Source organism: Delphinapterus leucas, chromosome 1, assembly GCF_059928025.1.
Source record: "Delphinapterus leucas isolate spDelLeu-1000000601 "Yukka" chromosome 1, BTC_Dleu_Yukka2, whole genome shotgun sequence".
Classification (NCBI taxonomy): Eukaryota; Metazoa; Chordata; class Mammalia; order Artiodactyla; family Monodontidae; genus Delphinapterus; species Delphinapterus leucas.
Window position 1 is genome coordinate 52,667,113 of NC_143129.1, and position 25,291 is coordinate 52,692,403.

Consider the following 25,291-nt stretch of genomic DNA (forward strand, 5'->3'; position numbering starts at 1 on the left):
GTAAGTTCCCTCTATGCCTACTTCCTGCAGGTTTTTTTTTTATCATAAATGGGTGTTGAATTTTGTCAAAAGCTTTTTCTGCATCTATTTAGATGATCGTATGGCTTTTCTCCTTAAATTTGTTAATAGGGTTTATCACATTGATTGATTTGAGTATATTGAAGAATCCTTGCATTCCTGGGATAAACCCCACTTGATCATGGTGTATGATCCTTTTAATGTGCTGTTGAATCCTGTTTGCTAGTATTTTGTTGAGGATTTTTGCATCTATGTTCATCAGTGATATCGGCCTGTAGTTTTCTTTCTTTGTCTGGTTTTGGTTTCAGGGTGATGGTGGCTTTGTACAATGAGTTTGGGAGTGTTCCTCCCTCTGCTATATTTTGGAAGAGTTTGAGAAGGATGGGTGTTAGCTCTTCTCTAAATGTGTGATAGAATTCACCTGTGAAGCCATCTGGTCCTGGGCTTTTGTTCGTTGGAAGATTTTTAATCACAGTCTGAATTTCAGGGCTTGTGATTGGTCTGTTTATATTTTCTGTTTCTTCTTGGTTCAGTCTCGGAAGGTTGTGCTTTTCTAAGAATTTGTCCATTTCTTCCAGGTTGTCCATTTCATTGGCATAGAGTTGCCTATAGTAATCTCTTATGATCCTTTGTATTTCTGCAGTGTCAGTTGTTACTTCTCCTTTTTCATTTCTAATTCTATTGATTTGTTGAATCAAAGTCTTCTCCCCTGTTTTCTTGATGAGTCTGGCTGATGGTTTATCAATTTTGTTTATCTTCTCAAAGAACCAGCTTTTAGTTTTATTGATGTTTGCTATTGTTTCCTTCATTTCCTTTTCATTTATTTCTGATCTGATCTTTATGATTTGTTTCCTTCTGCTAACTTCGGGGTTTTTTTGTTGTTCTTTCTCTATTTGCTTTAGGTGTAAGGTTAGGTTGTTTATTTGAGATGTTTCTTGTTCTTGAGGTAGGATTGTATTGCTATAAAATTCCCTCTTAGAACTTCTTTAGCTGCATCTCAGAGGTTTTGGGTCATCGTGTTTTCATTGTCATTCGTTTCTAGGTATTTTTTTGATTTCCTCTTTGATTTCTTCAGTGATCTCTTGGTTATTTAGCAATGTATTGTTTAGCCTCCCTGTGTTTGTATTTTTTACAGATTTTTTCCTGTAATTGGTATCTAGTCTTGTAGCGTTGTGGTCAGACAAGATACTTGAGATGATTTCAATTTTCTTAAATTTACCAAGGCTTGATTTGTGACCCAAGATGTGATCTATCCTGGAGAAGGTTCCATGAGCACTTGAGAAGAAAGTGTATTCTGTTGTTTTTGGATGGAATGTCTGATAAATATCAATTAAGTTCATCTTGTTTAATGTATAATTTAAAGCTTGTGCTTCCTTATTTATTTTCATTTTGGATGATCTGTCCATTGGTGAAAGTGGGGTTAAAGTCCCCTACTATTATTGTGTTACTGTCAATTTCCCCTTTTATGGTTGGTTAGCATTTGTGTTATATATTGAGGTGCTCCTATGTTGGGTCCATAAACATTTACAATTGTTATATCTTCTTCTTGGATTGATCCCTTGATCATTATGTAGTGTCCCTCTTTGTCTCTTGTAATAGTCTTTATTTTAAAGTCTATTTTGTCTGATATGAGAATTGCTACTCCAGCTTTCTTTTGATTTCCACTTGCATGGAATATCTTTTTCCAACCCCTCACTTTCAGTCTGAATGTGTCCATAGGTCTGAAGTGGGTCTCTTATAGACAGCATATATACATGTCTTGTTTTTGTATCCATTCAGCCAATCTATGTCTTTTGGTTGGAGCATTTAATCCATTTACAGTTAAGGTAGTTATCAATATGAATGTTTCTATTACCATTTTCTTAATTGTTTTAGGTTTGTTATTGTAGGTCTTTTCCTTCTCTTGTGTTTCCTGCCTAGAGAAGTTCCTTTAGCATTTGCTGTAAAGCTGGTTTGGTGGTGCTGAATTCTCTTAGCCTTTGCTTGTCTGTAAAGATTTTAATTACTCTGTTGACTCTGAATGAGATCCTTGCCAGGTAGAGTAATCTTGGTTGTAGGTTTTTCCCTTTCATCACTTTAAATATGTCCTGCCACTCCCTTCTGGCTTGCAGAGTTTCTGCTGAAAGATCAGCTGTTAACGTTATGGGGATTCCCTTGTATGTTATTTGTTATTTTTCCCTTGCTGCTTTTAATATTTTGTTTTTGTATTTAATTTTTGATAGTTTGATTAACATGTGTTTTGGCGTGTTTCTCCTTGGATTTATCCTCTATGGGACTCTCTATGCTTCCTGGACTTGACTATTTACTTTTCCATATTAGGGAAGTTTTCAACTATAATCTGTTCAAATATTTTCTCAGCCCCTTTCTTTTTCTCTTCTTCTTCTGGGACCCATGTAAATCGAATGTTGGTGTGTTTAATGTTGTCCCAGAGGTCTCTGAGACTATCCTCAATGCTTTTCATTCTTTTTTCTTTATTCTGCTCTGTGGTAGTTATTTCCACTATTATATCTTCCAGGTCACTTATCTGTTCTTCTCCCTCAGGTTTTCTGCTATTGATCCCTTCTAGAGAATTTTTAATTTCATTTATTGCGTTGTTCACCATTGTTTGTTTGCTCTTTAGTTCCTCTAGGTCCTTATTAAATGTTTTTTGTATTTTCTCCATTCTATTTCCACGATTTTGGATCACCTTTACTATCATTACTCTGAATTCTTTTTCATGTAGACTGCGTATATCCTCTTCATTTGTTTGGTCTGGTGGGTTTTTACCTTGCTCTTTCATCTGCTATGTATTTCTCTGTCTTCTCATTTTGCTTAACTTACTGTGTTTGGGGTCTCCTTTACACAGGCTGCAGGTTCATAGTTCCCGTTGTTTTTGGTGGCTGTCCCCAGGGCTAAGGTTTGTTCATTGGGTTGTGTTCGCTTCCTGATGGAGCAGACTGGTGCCTGTGTTCTGGCAGATGAGTCTGGATCTTTTCCTTCTGGTGGGCAGTACCACATCCAGTGGTGTGCTTTGGGGTGGCTCTGAACTTGTTATGATTTTAGGCAGCCTGTCTGCTAATGGGTGGGGTTGTGTTCCTGTCTTGCTAGTTGTTTGGCATGGGGTGTCCAGCACTGTAGCTTGCTGGTCATTGCGTGGAGCTGGATCTTAGCGTTGAGATGGAGATCTCTGTGAGAGCTCTCTCTGATTGATATTATGTGGGGCCGGTAGGTCTCTGGTGGACCAGTGTCCTGAACTTGGCTCTCCCACCTAAGAGGCTCAGGCCTGACACCCAACCAGAGCACCAAGACTCTGTCAGCCACTCGGCTCAGAAGAAAAGGGAGAAAAAAAAAGAAAGAAAGAAAGAAGAAAAAAATAAAAGAAAGTCATTACAATAAAAAAGAAATATTATTTATAATTAAAAAGTAAAAATGTAATAATAAAAAAAAGATAGATGGAAAGAAGAGAGCAACCAAACCAAAAAACAAATCCACCAATGATAACAAGCACTAAAAATGATACAAAAAAAAACCCAAACTGGACAGACAGAATGCTAGGACAAATGGTAAAAGCAAAGCTATACAGACAAAATCACACAAAGAAGCATACACATACACACTCACAAAAAGAGGAAAAGGAAAAAATATATTTAAAAAAAGGAAGAGAGCAACTAAATCAATAAATCTACCAATGATAATAAGCTCTAAATACTAAACTAAGATAAACATAAAACCAGAAACAAATTGATGCAGAAAGCAAACCCCAAGTCTACAGTTGCTCCCAAAGTCCACCACCTCAATTTTGGGGTGATTTGTTGTCTATTCATGTACTCCACAGATGCAGGGTACATCAAGTTGATTGTGGAGATTTAATCCACTGCTCCTGAGGCTGCATGGAGAGGCTTCCCTTTCTCTTCTTTGTTCATACAGCTCCCGGGGTTCAGCTTTGGATTTGGCCCTGCCTCTGCATGTAGGTCGCCTGAGGGCATCTGTTCTTCGCTCAGAAAGGATGGGGTTGAAGGAGCAGCTGATCAGGGGGCTCTGGCTCACTCAGGCTGGGGGGAGGGAGGGGTACGGAATGTGGGGTAAGCCTGCGGCGGCAGAGGCCAGCATGATGTTGCAACAGCCTGTGGCACGCCATGTGTTTTCCCAGAGAAGTTGTCCCTGGATCACGGGACCCTGGCAGTGGTGGGCTGCACAGTCTCCTGGGAGGGGAGGTGTGGATAGTGACCTGTGCTTGCACACAGGCTTCTTGGTGGCTGCAGCAGCAGACTTAGCATTTCACGACAGTCTCTGGGGTCTGCGCTGATAGCCGCAGCTCGCACCCATCTCTGGAGCTCGTGTAGGTGGTGTTCTGAATCCCCTCTCCTCGTGCACCCCGAAACAATGGTCTCTTGCCTCTTAGGCAGTTCCATACTTTTCCCCAGACTCCCGTCTGGCCAGCTGTGGCACACTAGTCCCCTTCAGGCTGTGTTCACGCAGCCAACCCCAGTCCTCTCCCTGGGATCTGACCTCCGAAGTCCGAGCCTCAGCTCCCAGCCCACACCCGTCCCGGCGGGTGAGCAGAGAAGCCTCTTGGGCTGGTGAGTGCCAGTCGACCCTGATCCTCTGCAGGAATCTCTCCGCTTTGCCCTCTGCATCCCTGTTGCTATGCTCTCCCCTGTGGCTCTGAAGCTTTCCCCCCACCACCCCCCATCTCCGCCAGTGAAGGGGCTTCCTAGTGCGTGGAAACTGTTCCTCCTTCACAGCTCCCTCCTAGAGGTGCAGATCCCATCCCTATTCTTTTGTCTCTGTTTATTCATTTTTCTTTTGCCCTACCCAGGTATGTGGGGAGTTTCTTGCCTTTTTGGAAGTCCGAGGTCTTCTGCAAGCATTCAGTAGGTGTTCTCTAGGAGTTGTTCCACGTGTAGATGTATTTTTCATGTATTTGTGGGGAGGAGGGTGATCTCCACGTCTTACTCCTCTGCCATCTTGAAGGTCCTCCTGTCTGAAATGAGTCTTTTATGTTTATTTACCTATGTTTACATCTTCAGGACCCATGTAATACTTCTGGCATATAATACATGGTCAGTGTACAAAAGTGGGGAAATTGGAGCCAAGGCACTTCCACTTCCCTCCAGGTGAGGAGAAAAGACCTCTCCAAGTTCCGGCTGTGGCTCCTATGGCAGCTGGCGTGGCGGCACTGGCTAACACTTTTAAAAGCACTCTTCATATACTTGCTCATTTAGTACATTAGGAGCTGTATGGAAAATTGGGAGATGAATGACAGGAGGCTAGATCTTGTAAAGGTGATAGTAGTAAGTGGGTTGTGAGGCATGAGGAGATTGGTTTTGCAAATCAGAGCATGAGGCAGTGGGAAATCTTAGGTACCTCTTCTCAGTAATGACATTTTGAGGCAACAGAATGTCATGTAAAGTTCATTAGGAATATTGGATCTGAAGTCAGAAGATCTAAAACTGAGCTCCAGCTCTGCCAATCACTCACTATTTGACCTTGACAAGACTACATCTGGGTTGGTCTCAATTTCTGTATCTATAAAAACAAACAATACCACCACCCCCCAAAAAAATAAAAGTGAAGATAAAATGACATGGTGATTATGAAATCAGTTAACAAATTGTAAAGCACTTAAGTGCCAAGTGTGACTGTTATGGGCAAGACTAGAGCTGTGCCTAAGGAAGAAGGTTATTTTGGCAACAGTGTGCATAATCAGTTATAACGAGGCAAGACGAAGAGCATACAAGTGTTTGAAAAATATTAAAATGGCCCAAGCCTGTGAGTGAGGGAGGACCTGAGCTAGGGTGGTGGCTGCCACCATGGAAGAAGTCCAGGAGAAACTATAGACAAGTGTTAGGATTCACTCCAAGCACAATCCCTCAAATATATTTCTGGGCATGACTGGGCTGGTACATTGTACACTGGATGGGGTGTGCACCAGTGTAGACCACAGAAAGAGCAACAAAGGAGCGAGGACTTACTTAACTGAGCTACTGTGAACCCAGCCCAGTTGCCCAAGGCCAACTTGATGCTAATGGCTACCAAGGTCTAGCTTTGGGGGTAGAGGAGAGTGGGGGTTAAGTGTTCAGGTGCAGGAGTCAGACCTAGGTTCAAATACCAGCTCTATGAGCTCTGTGATCTTGGGCATGTTATTTAAGTCTTTGTTTCCTTATCTGTAAAAATAGGGATACTCAGATCTATCCTGTGGTACATGTTATGAAGATTAAATAAATGTAATTACATATGTCAAGAGTGTAGCCCGGAGTGCAGTGAATAGTAAGATCTCTATACCAATAGTTATTATTATTCCTAGATCTTGAAACTATCCTGGAGCCAATGAAGCACATCCCACTTGGTGGTACAGTGAGGGACATGTATGGAGAGGGATTCAAAGAGGAACTGAATTAATTATGAATGATGGAGTCAGAAATGATCCCAAACAAAAGCTGGGATGTACCTAATCTTCAAGTCTGATGTCAGCAAAGGTGCATCCCTTCTCCCCCCATAGTAAGCTTCTTAAGTCTAATTAATATCATCTCCTGTTTTTCCCTATGGCTTAGCTCTACCTTCAGCGACAAAACCCAGGCCTGTGTCTCATATTTCTGCTCAACGGTGGTTTTCAGGACCAGCCACTTGTGGCTTTTGGGGGGATACTTGTCCTGTGAACACAATGACTACCCATGTTTGATGGAAGCAAAGTGGCTAAAAGCAGACTCTTTGGCTGAACTGTTAAAGCCAGGCAGCCCATGTGAGTGCCGAACAGAGACCAACAGGGTGGAAAGGGTAACCCGAAATATACCCCCCTCCCAAGTCTAAGGCCCGATGAGAGAGGGCCAGACAGCTCTTTAAACAACATGAACAGGAAGGAGTTTGTATGTTAAGATTTTTTCTCGTAAAAACCTAACGCTGTACATGGTGACCCCACAATCAACATTTGTTGATTTTAAAAGAAATTAATGGAGTGGGGTGGAGCAGGGAGGACCAAAATATTCTGGGTTGCTGAGGGAAACAGAAACACACACACTGTGTACTCATAGATATGTGACGGTTAGGATCAAGATTGAAATAATAAGACCAACTCTTGTGTTTGGCTTAGGAAACCTGTTTCACTACTTTCTACGGTTTCACATCATTTGGTCATAAGTGAAACTGGATGTTGTGGTTTCTCTTTAATATACCAGTGGAGGGTAAGTTAAACAAATAATACCCTTTGGACAGGATCTCAATCAGGACAGGTGATGTTATGCTGGAATATCAAAGAATGCTGAAATCTCGTTGGCTTCATACAACAATGGCTCATTTCTTGTTATGCAAAGTCTACAGTGGTCCTCGTATGTTTCCTGGGCAGCTGTCCTCCACATGTTGGCACATCATTCTAGGCTGTTTCAATTTTTTGGCTTCTCCATATCAACATAGGCTGCTAAGATCATTGAGGTGGGGCTGGGGCAGGGGTGGGAGGAGGGTTTGGAGAGTTGAGTGACAGCAACTCATGTGGCCATGACTAACCTGAAGGTGGAAAAGCCCCTCTCATATGCCTGAAATAGAGGGGAACGGATACTGGTGAACAGTAGCAATGGCCATCAACTATAGTTCTTCAAACAACCCAGTTACCAGCTTTCACTTAACATTTTCCTTGTATTATGTCTTCAAGGAAAACCAAGTGAGTACTTTGAGTTTGTGAAATACTAAAATTTTCAAGACCTTCTCAGGTTCTTTAGTCAATATTACTTTCAACCTTTAAAATATATAGTTTATAAAGAAAGCTTTTTTAGAGTATGAAATAAATAAAACTTTTATTACTTGAGATGCAACACCCCTCCCATCTGGAAACTTCCTTGATAGCCCTGTACCAAGTTCTGGGATGTGGGCTGGGCCTTGGAGGTGAGTTTGCATTAAAATAAAGGACCTTTTGAGTACCTGTAGCTAAACCTGCCTGGATGGGATCTTAAAATAAAATAGTCCCAGAGTTTTACAATCTTAAACATATAGAAAAAAAGCATTCTTTAGAAAAAAGTCCAGCCTATTTCTGAGCTCTTTCATCATGGGCCACTGTGAGTAGTAGCTAGGAGTTATTGAGCATTTACCGTGTTCATCTACTGTGGCTAGTGCTTTGCATGTAGGTCTCATTTAAATTTTATAACACTCTAAGAGATACACTTTTATTATCCTGATTTTACACACAAAGAAACAGGCTGACAGAGGTCACCTATCTGCTCCAGACCTTCATAGACCAAAGTTTGGACCCAGGTCATCTGACTTTAGAGCCCTCACCCTAAATCATTACCCTAGACTACCTTTCAAATGCTCTTAAAATAGCTCTTGAGGGAAATGGAGCAAATACTGCAGTCTGCCTATAAACAGGTGCTCTCAAAACCATCGTTGTGACCATCTGGGGTTCTTATATAGCCACTCAGTCCTAGAAAACTGCCCTGCCCTGAACATGCAGGCTGTGTTTCTAGAGGTCAGACCTGTGGTTGGAATGCTGTTCTCTGAGCCTCTCACTAACAAAGCACTCTGTGTGTTTCTCGTGTCTTCCAGTTGACCATCCTCCAATGGAACCTTCCCAGTTCGTCTCAGTTGTCCCTAAATATCCAGACAAGATGGGATTCAATGAGGTAGGAAAGGTGTCTGTGTGTATGTGCACGTGAGCCTGTGCACCTGTGTACATCATGCTTATATGTTTGTATCAGAACACAAGCCTGACACACGTCTGGGAGCCAGCCAGACCAGCTTGGCTGCTGAAAAGAAACCAAGGTCTTGGGAAAGGTTCTCAGTTTTTGTTGTGCCTCAGTTCACTTATCTTAAAAAAGGAGCATCATGGTAAAAGTAAATTAATGATTGAGTCAGAAAGACGTTACTATTTAGTCATGAAAGTGATATTTTCTAGAGCAGATATTGCCATATTTTATCAAGCTTCAAGGGTAAGGTAAGGAAGATATATATTTTAGGTATTGGAGGACTTTAACTTTATTCTGAGTAAGTGGAAACCATTCTGGAACATTCTTTGCTTTATTTTCTCTCCGCTGTTTTTCCATGGGAAAAGACTGGAGGGCAGAGTTTAGAGGACAAAGAAAAAGTGTAAAAAGAAACCTATTCTAAAATTCTCCCTTCAGCAGGCAAGAACTTCATAATAGTGCTCTGAGAGTCATATTTATTATTAAGTTTCAATTGTATAAAGAATGAAGCAGAAATATAAAGAGATGCCTGTCTTAGTAATATGCACAGCAGATACTTGGTGGGACCAGAATCGAGACTCCAAGTCACTGAATCCTTCCTGGGTCCCTCATGTCACATAACTGGTGATCAGTGTTCAGGAGCTTGGTGGTCTAGAAGCTAGGACAGTGCCTCAGGAATCCACAAACCGAGACAGCACTTTTCTGTGAATTTTGGATATGTTATAAGCCAAGCTTTGTGCTGCATGCTCATTGCCACTGATTAATTGAAAGAAAATGCCCTGTTTATCCCCCTGTACTATGTCATACAGGTCCCCAAAGTACAGCCATCTTAAATTGCTGTTGGAACTGGAAATTGGAATTTATTCTATAAAATTTATTTGCAGGCAGACTTCAGGAATGGAAAGGAGTATTTCATGAATATTAAGTAGAAAGGAATTAGCAGCTATTATGCTATTTCCACAGAGGGCAGGATGAGACAAGATGATTTTAAGTGTGGTAGAGAAGAATTAGACTAAAGTGTACATAGTTTTATAAACAATCAGGGTTGCAGAAAAGTTGGACCACCCAGGCACTGAACCCACTTCCACATATTACTACAGCTTTCCTTCCCTGCAGCTCTCACCAGCTCTCAGGTCTCCAGGTAAAAGAACTCAAGGGTCTTTACATATGTTCATTTTTCCCTTTATAAACACATTCCAACGAGGATCAAATCAGAGCAGATACTATGGGACAAAAGCAGGATCTTCTAGCTCTGCTCTTCCATTTAGAAGGACTGGGTCACTCTTAGAAGCCTTCTGGAAAAGGCCAACTCTGTAAAGGATGCAGATAGGGGGACTCTACTCTCCTGAACCCTGGTACTCATCTCTGTGTTTGGAACAGAGATAGGATAGTGGAAAAAGGGATTTTCAGGGACCTTTTCAACCTTCCCAGTACTCTGTGACCTTGTTGGTGGTGTCTGGGCTGCATTTGGCTGTGTGCCTTTTTGTTTGTTTACTATTCACTAAGTATGAGCAAGCCGTCTGTGTTTTTCCTTCACGGCTGCAATTTTTATTGCACTTGTCCTGGCAGGATTGTTGTTTACTAAAGTCTTCCCAGACTAGAGGTCTTGGATCTGAGGGGACTTTCTGTTGTACTTCTGTTAATTTTTTGTTTTTTGTTTTGTCTTGCTCTCCTGGAGTGACCTCAGGTAGCTCCGTGTGAACACATGAGGAAATGCCCATTCCTTTCCATAGCCTTAAAATTGGGAGATGGAACATGGCCCATCACAGTATGATTCTAAACAGGAAGAAAATGAAATATAAATGAACATGACTCATTAAGTTTTAAAATCCCAGGTAACAAGGCAAATACAGTCACCACAGAAATTGTTTTTTAAAAAATAATTGCCCAGTTATAGGGGTAAGACAGGAATAAAGACACAGACCTACTAGAGAACGGACTTGAGGATATGGGGAGGGGGAAGGGTGAGCTGTGACAAAGCGAGAGGGAGGCATGGAAATATATACACTACCAAACGTAAGGTAGATAGCTAGTGGGAAGCAGCCGCATAGCACAGGGAGATCAGCTCGGTGCTTTGTGACCACCTGGAGGGGTGGGATAGGGAGGGTGGGAGGGAGGGAGACGCAAGAAGGAAGAGATATGGGAACATATGTATATGTATAACTGATTCACTTTGTTATAAAGCAGAAACTAACACACCATTGTAAAGCAATTATACCCCAATAAAGATTTAAAAAAACAAACAAAAAAATAATAATTGCCCAGTTAGATAAACAACGGAGGTAATGAAATCATGACGTACCTAATCCACTTTGCTCTGATTCAGATGGATGATTTCTTCAGAGGACATCTTGCTCCTCCATCAGTTCTTTGCCCAGAGCTGTATAAATGGATAGAAGTGAGAATATTTTGTAAGGAAGAGTTGAAATTTTAGTTAATTTAGCTTTTGATTCGGTAAAACATATAGCATCTCGATGATTACATTCAGAACGACTGTGTGAACCACAGCTTAACCCCCAATAAACTCTGAACTCCAGCCTGCTTGTAAGACATAGTTTCTTCCTTATTCTAAACAGCATAAAGCAAACTTTACCATAAACCACATATCATAGACATTTTAATCTGTAGTGGTCTTGAGAGATGAGGTTGTTCAACTCCCTCTTTTTACAAACAAGGGAACTGGACCCTGGAACATTAAACGTCTTCCTCAAAGTCATCTAGATGGGTCGTTAGGATGAAGCCAATGTCATCCGGCTTATTCCTGGAGGGTTCTCCTTTCCCATGCTATTCAGTATTTCTTACTGGTAGCTGAAGTCTCCCTCTTTTGCAGGACTAGTTTAAGGTACAAAGTGAGTTTATTACTGCTCGTAGAAAAGAACCTTATTAAAGCACATAGATATCTGTAATAACATTCATGAGACTTTGGATATTAATTTGGCTCCTTAAATCTGGGAATAATCAGGCCAGCCTCATTATCTGTGTAACTCCCTGTAGTAGCCTCAGGATATGTGTGTGTTTAGTGCAGTCATTGGGAATTTAGGGGCTAAGGTGAGGGGCTGCAGGAAGACCCAGTCCTCATGTGGGACAATCTGAATGCACAGTTTTGGGACTTCATGGACCAGTATGTGTCCTGTCTATAAGGTTTCCCTCAGATCCACGTGATGTGGAAATGATGCCTTTTCCCAAAGGGCTACCACCAAGTGCAGGACCCTTTCTCTCTCTACTTCTTTCAGAAAAATTCTAAGGGAGTTGAAAACTTCTGGTAAAGAAGCTACTCAAATTAAGACCTTGGTAATTCAATTTGGAACCTTTGGAAATAAAAGGAATTTGTTAAGACTAGATTTTTCTTATTCTTTGAATGACTTTAAATTTTTCTACAGTGGATATAAATTATAAGAATAGCTAATATTTTGTACCCAGGTGACAGGACCAGTATTATCTCAGTTTTACAGATGAGATAGGACGCATAGGAACTGGTCCAAGGCAAACACTTAGTAAACTTAGGTCTGCTGATAAATCTAACCATTTGCCAAACTGCTTCCTACCCGCTTCATCTCATATGTTTTAGGTTTGATATACCTTTGGCCTCCTGAAGAATAACTTTTTGACCTGATATGAAATATAAACAAATCTTCACCACAGTTTTCCCTGTCTTTTCCAATCCTTATTCCAAAACTTTGTTCATTACATTTACTTTACTTTTCAAATAGCCTAGAAAAAGAGTTGACTAATCTGTGTTTCTTTTCCTGTTTTCTTCCTGCATTAGATTTTCATGATAAACCTGAAGCGTAGAAAGGACAGGCGGGACCGGATGTTACGTACCCTGTACGAGCAGGAGATTGAAGTCAAGATTGTCGAGGCTGTGGATGGAAAGTGAGTTGGGGTTTTTCCTCGAGCCCTTGCAGATGTGGTTGGAGTGGGGATGCACCCTCGCTGACAGAGGTTTAGTCTTGGTGGGAGGAGTCTGCACTCATTGCAAGATAGACACGTCTTCACAGTGCAGCCTACTTTGGGAAAACTTTATGACTCATAGTAGCTTATATATGTCAATTTCACCAAGTAGAGCAGAAATCCACTCACCATCCAGTGCTCTCTGGTCTTCATTATGCTGAAGGTTTGCACTGGTTGTGATTTTCCACTGTCTCTGGGGGTTCTTCCAGTGGTTGTGGTGGTTTCCAGCCCTGTAGTGCATTGGAAGGAATGCGATCAGAGTTGCATTCAGAGCCTGATTTAGAGCAAAGCGTCTAACCTTGGGTGACCTGAAGAAAGTAAATGGAAAAAATGCGTAACAGTCTGTGTCTCCTGTTGCATGAGATGCTTGCCACAGTCTGCCTGGGCTGATCACTTTTCCCAGGAACATGTTAGGAAAGTCACATAGGGTACCCAGTTAGATTCCTTCAAGGGTTTTTGTTATTGATGTTGTTGTTCTGTTTTGCTTTGCTTTGCTTTTTTATTTGACACTGTTATTTCAAGGCATAGATATTTGCAAAACCTGCAATTCCGTGTTATGTGAATTTGGAATATGAATGGCTCTAAGGAGTATGACTAGAAGCTGTTGTGGAAGTTTTTATGACTCCTTTAGAGAATCTCATCAGTGTTTCTCAAAGTGTGGCCTGGACACCCATGTCAGAGTCCCTAGGGGCTGGTTAAGAGGGCCAGCTTCCTGAGTCCCAGAGCCGCTGAATTATGATCTGTAGGGAATCTGCATTTAAGAAGTCTCAAGGTGATTCTTTGGTAAGGTTGCCACATAAAATACAGGATACCCAGTTAAATTTGTCTCAAACATTGCATGGGTCTTATTTATACTAAAAAATTACTGTTTATCCAAAATATAAATGTGACTGGACATTCTGTGTTTTACTTGCTAAATCTGGCAACCCTATTCTTGGATGCACTAGAGTTTGGGAACCACTGTTTCAAATACCTCTAATAGCCCCAATCTCCTTCATAGGCCACACGGACCAAGGAAAACTAGTTGAACTGTGAGAGTTTTTTATATACTCTGGATACAAGCCTCTTGTCAGATATATAATTTGCAAATATTTTCTCCCATTTTATGTCATCTTTTCACTTTCATGATGGTGTCCATTGAAACACAAAAGTTTTTAATTTGATGAAGTCCAGTTTATATTTTTGTTGTTGCTTGTGCTTTTGGTGTCGTATCTAAGAATCCATTGCCAAATCCAAAGCCACAAAGACTTGGTTCTGTGTTTTCTTCTAAGAGTTTTATAGTTTTATCTTTTATATGTATCTCTTACACATTAGATCTTTGATACATTTTGAGTTAGTTTTTTATATGGTGTAAGGTAGGGGTCCAATTCATTCTTCTGTACATGGTTATCTAGTCACTGCACCATTTGTTAAAAGACTATTCTTTTCCTTTACTGAATTGTCTTGGCAACCTTGTCAAAAAATAATTAACTCTAAATATAAGGGTTTATTGCTGGATTCTCAATTCTGTTCCACTGACGTGTACACCGGTCCCTATGCCTCACAGTAGCTTCTTATGCAAGGAAGTATGAGTCCTTCAACTTTGTTATTGTTTTTCAAGATTGTTTAGGCTATTTTAGGTCCCTTGGATTTCCATATGAATTTTAGCATTAGCTTGTCATTTTCCACACAAAAAAAGACTGTTTGGATTTTAATAGGAATTGCATTGAAGCTGTAGATCAATTGAGGGGAGAATTTCCATCTCAACAATATGAAGTCTTCTGATTCACGATCATGGGATATCTTTCCATTTATTTAGAGCTTTAATTCTTTGATGTTTTGTAGTTTTTAGCGTGCAAGTCTTGCATTAATTTTGTTAAATTTATTCTTAAGTATTTTACTCTTTTTGATGCTATGGTAAGTGGAATTGTTTCCTTAATTTCATTTTTAGATTGCAAATTGCTAAGTGCATAGAAATACAGTTGATTTTTGTATACTGATCTTATATCCTACAACCTTGCTGAACTCATTTATTAGTTCTAATAGTGTGTGTGTGTGTGTGTGTGTGTGTGTATGGTCAGGCCATTCAAGATGGCTCTTCTCTTGCTCTTTGTACGTCTGCTTTACCCGTCTCTGCTTCACTCACATGACTATCCAATCCCCTTAATTATAGGGCTTAATCAGTAACTGCCTGCATGTTTGCCCCTGCCCCAGCTGCTGGTTTCCCTGGTAACTGATGAGAAAGCGTGATGTTAATTCCCCCTATAAATGGTAAACTCCTCCCTGGCGTAGCGGAGATTTCTGCGGTGTCCTACCTGTTGTCTGCCGTACACAGTGGAGTGACGTTCCAGGACTGTTGGCTTCAGACCTGTAAGATCCCCCTGTCCGGTAAACCATTGATGTCTCTGTGGCTGTGTCTGGGCTCTTTCTTCAGTCTCGAGGCTGAATAATTATAAAGCTTGCAGACCTACGGGGTGCAGTTCAACGATTGTCGAGCTAGCCGGGAGGCTGAGGAAACTCCTGTGAACACCAAAGTGTTGGGAAATAAGGACAGGTAACGAAAAGTTGTGGGGGTAATCCTGAGGTGGCTGTCCACTAGCACATGGGGCCCTGTGGCTGCTGTCCTTGATGAATGGGGGCTGTCAAGAGAGCCTGGATGGTCAAATTGGGACCCCAAGGTATGGTATCCTACCAAGAGTGATGGAGGAGAGGAAGAAGATTGGGACGAGGTCAGAGGTCCCTTGTCCCACAGGATACAGATGGAGAGCAGCTCCTTTCCCCAGACTGGAGGCAACTGACCACCATGAGAGATGTCTTTCTCTTCTGTTATATCGATGATGTCCTGTTAATCTCAGAGTCTCTGACCAGTTTAGAAACATCAGCCCCATGCTCATGGCTCATCTGACTGCACAGGGATGGCTAGTGAATACAAACGCTTTGTTTAGTCTGCAACGTTACAGCAGGTGGAAGACATTACAAAAGGCCTACTGGAGTCCTGGAGCAACACAAAAAACCACTCTGCAGGATCTAGAACAGCCGTGCACGACATACCGGAACCCCATGGACATCTATGGAGACCAAGGAACCCACCTTACCGGCCATGAAGTTGAGAAATGGGCTGATAAAAGTGACATACACTGGCATTTCCACCTGCCCTACAACCCCACTGCTGCCAGGCTAATCGAAAGGATAAATGGACGATTTAAACAACAACTGAGATGGGAAACTTGCCCTCTCAAGTTTCCAGGAGGCTAATTCAAGCCCTACAAACTAAAACTGAACATCCCAGGAGCTATCATCCCAGTGCCTACGCCATGTTAACCCTGAGGCAACTAGTCAACACCATCCAAGTTCAGCTGTTGACCACCAACGGACCATTGCCAACTGTCGGTCAGGACAATAACTCACTTTTGCCCTTCCACAGGACCTACCCTCAGGGAAACACATTATAAAATAGCCCTGGGACTGGCAGATAAGTCCCCGGTGGTTTGGATTTGCCGCCCTGTGGGCAGTAGGATTGGAAAGATTTCACCTAGCTTCTACCCGGCCCCACCTGAGACTACTAAGGTAATTAATCAGGACGCCCTACTGGAAAAAGGCACCATTATATTATTCTTGTGCTCTGTTGTTATACCGTCTCTCTGTAATTCAGCATCAGCTGGGCTGCGGGGACTGAAGGTGGACAGGCTGTATGGTACAGCAGGCCAGGCAAAAAACCACAGGCGGGGGTATGATCTCAGAATGCTGTTACTGCTTATAATTTGCTTAATGGTCATAATCTCCCCTGTATTGTGCCTGTTGAAACATCACATTCCATCCCTAGCCTCAGTGGAGGGAATCTGTTTGAGGACTGGGCAAAAACAGTGGCCTTACTGCAAACTGAGTCGGATTACTGGGTCTGCAGTAAGATGCCAGAGAAAGCTGACCTCGTTAATGTGACTACGTTGGGGACGACTGCAGACTCTCACCTTCTTCCTGTCCTGCGAGCCAAGCCCCTGGCTTACTCTTGGTACTCCTTAGCTGCTGTTGTTTGTGTTGCATTTGTGGTGCTTGTTTGCAGTGCACCTCTGCATACCTGAGCCCAGGGATATCTCAGAAGAGGGGCAGACCAAGACTGTAAGGGTCGTGCAGGGTACTTAGGGGTGGAGTGTATGGTCAGGACACTCCAGGTGGCTGTTCTCTTGCTCTATGTATATTCTCTGCTTGACCAGTGCCTGCTTCATTCACATGACTATCCAATTATCTTAATTATAGGGCTTAATCAGGAACTTGCCCCCTGCCCCAGCCGCTGGTTTCCCTGGTAACTGATGGCCCACCTGACCTCAATTCCCCCCTATAAATGGTAGCCTCTTTCTTCTCCTAGGTAGCAACGATTGCTGCTGTGTCTTGCCTGTTGTCTGCCATACACGGTGGAGGGTTGCTCCAGGACCTTTCGTTTCAACTTGTAAGATCCCCTGGCCAATAAACCATTGGTGTTGCTGTCTCTGTCTCTGGGCTCTTCCCTCTTTCTTGAGACCAGGCAATTACGAGGCTTGAAGGCCTTCAAGGTGCAGCCCAACAGTGTGTGTATTCCTTTGGATTTTCTCTATACAAGGCTATGTCATCTGCCAATGTAGATAGTGTTACTTCCTCTTTTCCAACCTGAATATCGTTTTAGTTTGTTTACCCAATTAAGTTACCCTGGCTAGATCCTCCAGTACAATGTTGGATAGAAGTGGTAAGAGTGGACAGCCTTGACTTGTTCCTGATATTAGGGAGAAGCATTCAGTCTTTCACCATTAAATACAATCTTAGCTGTGGAGTTTTCACAGATGGCCTTGATTGGGTTGTGTGTTTTTTATCATGGAAAGGTGTTGGTATCTTAGTTTGGGCAGCTGTAACAAGTTACCATAGACCAGGTGGCTCAGATAACATTTATTTCTCGAAATTCCAGAGGCGGGGAAGTCCCAGAGAAGGGTGCCAGCATGGCTGGATTACAGTGAGAGACCCCTTCCTGGTCTGTAGGTGGCTATCCTCTTGTGCCTTCATACAGCAAAGAGAGGAGAGAAAGCAAGCTCTTCTTATAAGGGCACTAATCTCATTTATGAGCATTGCACCCTCATGACCTAAGTCCCCGCCTCCTAATAACATCAACATGTGAACTTGGGGGGAATATAAACATTTAATCCATATACAGTTGGATTTTTGTCAAGTTTTATGTCTATTGAGATGATCATGTGATGTTTGTCTGTTAATAATTAACAGACAAACATCACATGACTTTTTTTCACATGTTAAATGAACCTTGCAATTCTGGGATAAATCCCACTTGTCAGGATGTATAATGCCTTTTATGTGATGCTGGATTCTGTTTACTTGTATTTTCTTGAGGATTTTTCTATTTATAGTAATAAGGGATATTGGTCTGTAGTCTTCTTGTGATGGCTTTTTCTGGTTTGGGTATCAAGATAATACTTTATAGAATGAGTTGGGTGGTGCTCCCTCTTCTGTTTTTGGTAAGAGTTTGTGTTAATTCTTTAAATGTTTGGCAGAGTTCTTTAGTGAAGCTCTCTGGTTCTGGACTGTATTGTGGGACTTTTTTTTTTACTAATTCAACCTCTTTACTTTGTTATAGGTATATTCAGAATTTCTATTTCTTGAGTCAGTTTGTATCTTTCTAGCAATGTGTCCATTTTATTCAGGCTGTCTAATTTGTTGGTGTATAATTGTTCATAGTATTTTCTTATCCTCTTTACTTCCATAAGGTCAGTAGGGATTGCCCCCTCTTTCTTTCTTCATTTTAATAATTTGAGTTTACTCTCTTTTTTTTGGCTAAAGGGTTATCAATTTTGTTCTTTCCAAAGAACCAACTTTTGGTCTTTTTTTCTCTATTTTTCTATTCTCTATTTCATTTATTTCCACTTTAGTCTTTGTTTCCTTCCTTTTGCTTGCTTTGGGTTTACTTTGCTCTTTTTCTAGTTTCTTAAAATGGAAAAGCAGATTATTTGAGATTTTTTTTTTTTAAATCATAGGCATTTGTAGCTGTAACTAGCCCTCTAAGTACTGCATTATGTGCATCCTGTAAGCCTTGGTATACTATGTTTTCATTTTGATTTGTCTCAAAATATTTTCTCAGTTCCTTTGTGGTTTCTTTAACTCATTGGCTGTTAAGGAGTGTGTTGTTTAATTTCACATATTTGAATTTTCCAAGTTCCTATCAATTTTTAATTTCATCATGATTGTGGAACATATTTTATATGATTTCAGTCATCGTTTTAAGTGTACTGAGGCTTTATGGTCTGTATAGTCTTTATGGTCTAACATGGTCTTAGAGAATGTTACACGTACAGTTGAAGAATGTGTATTTTACTGCTTCTGGGTAGAGTGTTCTATAAATGTTAGGTCTAATTGGTTTTGTTTCCTGGCTAGTTCTATACATTACTGAAAATGGGGCATTAAAGTCTCCCACTATTTTTGAATTTTCTGTTTCTCCTTTTAGTTATGTCAGTTTGTTTCATGTTTTTGGTCTATTGTAAGATGCATATGTATTTATAATTATGTCTTCCTGATGGATTGACTCTTACCGTTATAAAATATTCTCCTTTGGTAATTTTGTCTAAATTTTTTGTCAGATATTACAGCAGTATAGCTCCTCCAGCTCTCTTGTGGTTGCTGTTTACATGGTATATCTTTCTCTATCCTTTTACTTTAGACCTATTTGCCTTTGAATCTAAAGTCTGTCTCTTGTAGATAGCACATAGTTGGATGTCTTTCTAAAAACTCATTCTGCTAAGCTCTGTCTTTGATTACAGGGTTTAATCCATTCACATTTAATGTGATTACTGATAAGGTAGGATTTACACCTGCTGTTTTCTATTTGTTTTCGATACATCTTATGTCTTATTTGTTCCTCTATGCCTCCATTCTTATGAGGCATAAGAATGTCCATTCTTTTATGTTTAAAAGATATTTTCTACTTTAACATTTTAATTCCTTTGTTTCTTTTCCTATATATATTTTTAGTTATTTTCTCAGTGATTGCCCTGAGGATTACAATTAACATCTTAATTTATAGCAATCTAGTTCATATTAATACCAACTTCCTAGAAGAAAACAGGGGGGAATAAACTCCTTGACACTGGCTTAGGTGATGATTTTTTGGATTTGACACCAAAAGCAAAGGTGACAACAACAAAAAATTAAACAAGTAGGACTGTATCAAACTAAAAAGCTTCTGCACAGCAGAGGAAACCATCAAAATAAAGAGGCAGGCTACCAAATGGGAGAAAATATTTGCAAGTCATATATCTGATAAGGGTTTAACTTTCAAAATATATAAAGAACTCGTACAACTCAACAGCAAAAAAAAAAAATCTGATTTAAAAATGGGAAGAGGATCTGAATAGAGATTTTTCCAAAGAACACATACAGAAAACCAACAGGTATTGATACATGAAAAGTTGAGCAACATCACTCATCATCAGAGAAATGCAAATCAAAACCACGAGATCTCCCGTCCCACTTATTGGACTGTCTGTTATCAAATAGACAAGAAATAACAAGTATTGGGAAGGATGTGGAGAAAAGGGAACCCTTGTTCACTGTTGGGAATAAATTGGTGCAGCCACTGTGGAAAACAGATGTTCTTCAAAAAAAATAGACTACCATGTGATCCAGCAATTCCACTTCTGGGTATTTATCCAAAGGAAATTTAAAAACTAACTCAAAGATATATGCACCCCTGTGTTCATCTCAGCAATATTTATAATAGCCAAGACATGGAAGTAACATAGTGTTTGACAGTAGGTGAATGGATAAAGAAAATATGTGTGTATATATACAATGGAATATTATTTGGCCATGAAAAAGAAGGAAGTTATGCCATTTGTGACATCGTGGATGGACCTTGAGGGCATTATGCTAAGTGAAATAAGTCAGAGAAATACAAATATGATATCACTTATATGTGGAATCTAAAAGCACACAAAACAAAACTTGTAGAGAACAGATTCATTGCCACAGGTGGGATTGGGAGGTGGATGAAATAGGTGAAGGGGTAAAATGTATAAAATTTTTTATAAAATAAGTCATGAGATATAATATACAGTGTGGTGACTACAGTTAATAATACTGTGTGGCATACTTGAAAGTTGCTAAGGATAAATCTTAAGTTCTCATCACAAGAAAAATTTGTAGCTATATAGTGATGAATGCTAACAATACTTATCATGGGATCATTTCACAAAATATACAAAATATTGAATCCTTATGTTGTACACCTGAAACTAATGTTATACGTCAACTATACCTCAATAAAAAAATACCAACTTCAATACTATATAAAAACTTAGCTACTATATAGCTTCATTCCTTCCCCCCCCTTTGTTCTATTGTTACACAAATTATTTCTTTATACATAATGTTCTTTATACATTATTTGCTCTTATTGCTTTATGCAGCTATAATTTAAATCAGATAAGGGGAAAAGTTATAAACAGAAGAACACTTACATCATTTGTATTTATTGATACCTATGCAGTTATATTTACCAGTGCTTTTCTTTCTTTATGTGGATTTGAGTTATTGTCTAGTTTCCTTTCGTGTCAGCCCAAGGGATTCCCTTTAGTATTTCTTGTAGAGCAGATCTACTAGTGACACTCTTTTTGTTTATCTGGAACATCTTAATTTTTCCATTTTTGAAGCCTAGCTTGACTAGATATAGAATTCTTGGTTGACGGTCTCTTTCAGTCAGCACTTTGAATATATCAATCTTCTGCCTTCTGGCCTCCACGGTTTCTGATGAGAATCAGCTATTAATCTTACTGAGAATACTTTGTATGTAGTGAGTCACTTCTCTCTTGCTTACAAGATTCTCTCTGCATTTTTATCTTTAACCTTTTTTATGTCCAAAGGAAAGATGTACACATGCACACAATTTCTCTTCTGATTCCTTCCTGTCCTCATCCCTTCCAGTGTTTAATAGTATTTAAGCTTTCTGTTAGCCACTCTCCTTCACTAGGAAAATACCTTTTCAAAGTTGTCAATAGTGATGACACTTAAGAACTGTGTCGGGCATTGCGAGGGGTATATAAAGTATAAGACTCTTTCTTGTCCTCACAAAGCTCATAATGCTACCACAACACATTAACCCTGAGGAGCTCCTAAGGAATAATGGGAAGCATGAGGAGTCCTTCTCAGTGTGCAGAAAGGCTCCGGGGAATATGCAGAACTCTTCCTTCTGGCTTTTGTGGTGGGGACCTCTCAACCTGTTAATTTTGGGGCATGTTCTGTCTTGCAGGGCACTCAACACAAGCCAGCTGAAGGCCCTGAATATTGAAATGCTGCCAGGATATCGAGATCCCTACTCCTCCAGGCCTCTAACTAGGGGTGAAATTGGCTGCTTCCTTAGCCACTACTCTGTCTGGAAAGAGGTAAATAACGCTTCATTTCAATGTGCAGTTCTTTAATGAGGAGGAAGGGGAGTGGGACCTTGTAGGTGAACTCGGGCCAGATATAAAGTGAACCCGTAACTGTTCTGGGAGTGTGCTTGGAAGCTGTCATTGCCTTATGTCTCCCTCTGACACAAGGCCAGTGACAAACAAGGAAGGATAGCCTTGGTGCCACTTGGGATGATGCTAGGGGAAGACACCCACTTTCTGGGGACCACACTCCTAGTGATGCATCCTCATCCTTAGTAGGAATGCCTTGTGTTTATCTAGCATGTCATCATTTATTAAGTGACTCAGTATAAGAAATCACCCGGAAGTCATGTGAGATGGGTTAGGAGAGATGGGCCCATTTTACCCAAGAGAAAATAGTTATCTCGTTCAGGCAAGAAGGGGCAGAGCCAGGACTTGAACCCCTGTCTTACAGATCAGACATTGATAGGGGTGGTATTAAAGTGTGGGGTTCTTGGTTAAGGGTCAGTTCCCACAAGAAAAGAGAGTCCCCAAAGAAAGCCCTCTTGAAAGGGCCTTCTCCCTTTTAATGATCCAGTCTATGCCTATCTTTTTTATTCAAGAAACTTTGTTTTATAGATAAACTTTAAATTTTATAGGAAAAAATATGTAGATCATAAGATACTGGCCAACGACATTTCACAAATTAAATAATACAGCCAGGTTAACCAGCACCTACATCAAGAAACTGGTTACCAGCACCCCAGAAGCACAGCCCTTCTCTGCATTTTTTCCTAGCCATCAGTTCCCCAAGGGTGACCACTCTCCTGACTTCTAACAGCACAGAATAATTTTGTCTACATTTTTCCTTTTATTATGTGTACACACCATGTGGTTCCATTCAATCTCTCAACATTACATTTGTGAGATTCACCTATAACTTTGCATTTAACTGTAGATCATTTACACTCATTGCTGTAAATACACCACAGTTTATTTATCCATTTTACTGTTGATGGACTTTTGCTTAGATTCCAGTTATGAGCTACTACATGTTGTGCTACTATACTTTTGACTTTTTGATACCTATTTTTTATTAGATAAATAAGTATCAACTTTTCATAAGGTATCTTCCCACTGACCTTTACAGGTAATTGACCGAGAGCTGGAGAAGACTCTTGTTATTGAGGATGATGTGCGTTTTGAACATCAGTTTAAGAAGAAGCTCACGAAGCTGATGGATGATATTGATCGAGTCCAGCTGGATTGGGAACTGATGTGAGTGACAAGATGACAAGCTGTTCAAAGAGTACTGAGAGGCTTTCAGTTCTTTCCAAGGGGCAGAGAGCCCCAGCTCGTAGGAGATGCAGCTCAAGCTTCCATTTACCTGGTTTTCTCTCCATAAATGTTCCCAGAAACAAGAAGTGAGTAGGGGATAACCATTGGATTTTGCATCTCTATGCTCCTCAGGGTGAGAAAGAAACTTTGGGAGATTCTTTGAGACCTGGAGTCTACCTGCAGATCAGGGGCCTTCAGACTGAGTGTTCACCTGGGAACACAGTAGAAATCCACTCATGAACCAGTGTGGTACATGGAGGGAGTATGTAGAGGGAGGACCCATTCAAGGGCAAGGTTCCTGTGCCACACTTGAGCCTCAGCTCCCAGGAGAACAGGTTTCCTCTGTAGCCTCTGATGGTGTGGGAGGTTTGGAAGGTCAGTGGGAGAGCTCCTGTTGGGGAGGGAAGCTGTGCAAACAGGGAGAACACTGAAGTTGGGCTTAGTGGAGGCTCAGAGGCTGTCTTAGAAAAACCAGGCTCATCAAGGGAGTACTGGCTCCAAACTGACAATTTAGTTAATGCTCGTTGCCTGCTACCTCTGGGAATTGAGCTCTCTCTTTTTCTTTTTATGCTAAGATGACACTTTTTACTTCCCTCCAATGAGGCAGAAAGTTCCCAAGCATTATGTTCACTTCCCAGCTGTGTGTCAAAGGCAGTTTCATCAAATCAGAGGCTGTTCCTTTGGAGCAGCTGCAGCAGACAAGCTGTCCCTGCTCCTGCCATCCTTGGAGGGAAACTTAACTGTGGGCCCGGGTGGAATACTTGTTCTCTTAGAAAATGTACCATTCTGAGCTCAAAAGAAACCCAGTAATGGCTCAAGTAACCTGTGGGAAATAGACCCAGGACTATGTAATAAAGAGACTGGCACCCTGTCATGTGATTAGATTCTGCACTGTCTCTTCAGATCATTGTTCCTAAAATCCTCCAGAAGTCCCCGCACCTCAGCCTTTCTGAATCTATGGCTCTGCAGCCTGTGGTTAAGGCCCCACAGGCATGGAGCCCGAAAGCTATTTTATGCTTACATGACATGTGCAAAGGTGATTTTCACTTAAGCCTTGGAATCACAGAGGACTGGACTTGGGCAGTCTAAGGCTTAGAGGTGACATACATCCCAGTTCACTTCCAATTTGGTTGATGCGTTTCTCAGGACAAAGTACCAACAGATCCAAGAAAGAAAAGTTATTGTCCTGGTAAGGATACAGGAAAAAAAGATGTTTCCTAAATTTCCCGGACTGATCAAGTCAAAATATTTCATTGAAATCTATTATGTAATCATAAAGAATTAGTGGTTTCACATTTTTCACATCTCATTTTCTGAAATGAATAAAGCAAATGTTATTTGAACTCAAAACATGAAACCAGATAGACTGTCTGTGACTGCAGTGTTAAGTTTCTCCGGAAAAAGAAAATAGTAAGTGGGAGGAATAGAACAAGCCATTGAAATCATCTAGGGCAGCATGTCAGTAGAAATATAATGTGAAAAACATCGTTTAAAGTTTTCTAGTAATCATATTAAAAAGATAAAAATAGGTGAAATTAACTTTAATAATACATTTTATTGAATCCAACATATCAAATATTATTTTAACATATAATCAATATTTTAAAAGTATTAATGAGATAGTCTATATTCTTTTTTCATACTGTCTTCAAAATCCAGTATGTATTTCATGCATATAACACATCTCAATACAGCTGCTAAATTTTCAACTGTTGAAGTAAACTGTAGTCCTACTGAAATAATACATTTTGTCTAACAGAAAATATTATTTTACACATCTTCAATTTTTTAATTACAATTTGAATCTAGTAAAATTAATAAATTGAGTACAAACTCAGTTCCTCAGTCACTCTGACCACATCTCAAGCGCTCAATAGGATTTTCTCTTCCACTTGGTACATGAGAGAAATTCAGGCTCTTTGCTCTGAACAGACATTGGCTGAGAGACAGGTATATTTGTCCTCAGAAGAACTGAAGGTG

The 25,291-nt window shown here is 40.5% G+C and overlaps 1 protein-coding gene across 1 annotated transcript in view; it reads left to right on the plus strand.

The window, feature by feature from the left end:
• COLGALT2 (collagen beta(1-O)galactosyltransferase 2) overlaps window positions 1–25,291 on the plus strand; it is a 61,880-nt gene that overhangs the window by 25,497 nt on the left and 11,092 nt on the right. The window contains exons 6-9 of the mRNA XM_022593346.2: window positions 8,530–8,606; window positions 12,433–12,539; window positions 21,874–22,006; window positions 23,124–23,251. Of these exons, the coding sequence (XP_022449054.1) occupies window positions 8,530–8,606; window positions 12,433–12,539; window positions 21,874–22,006; window positions 23,124–23,251 (445 nt within the window). The remainder of the gene's footprint in view (window positions 1–8,529; window positions 8,607–12,432; window positions 12,540–21,873; window positions 22,007–23,123; window positions 23,252–25,291) is intronic.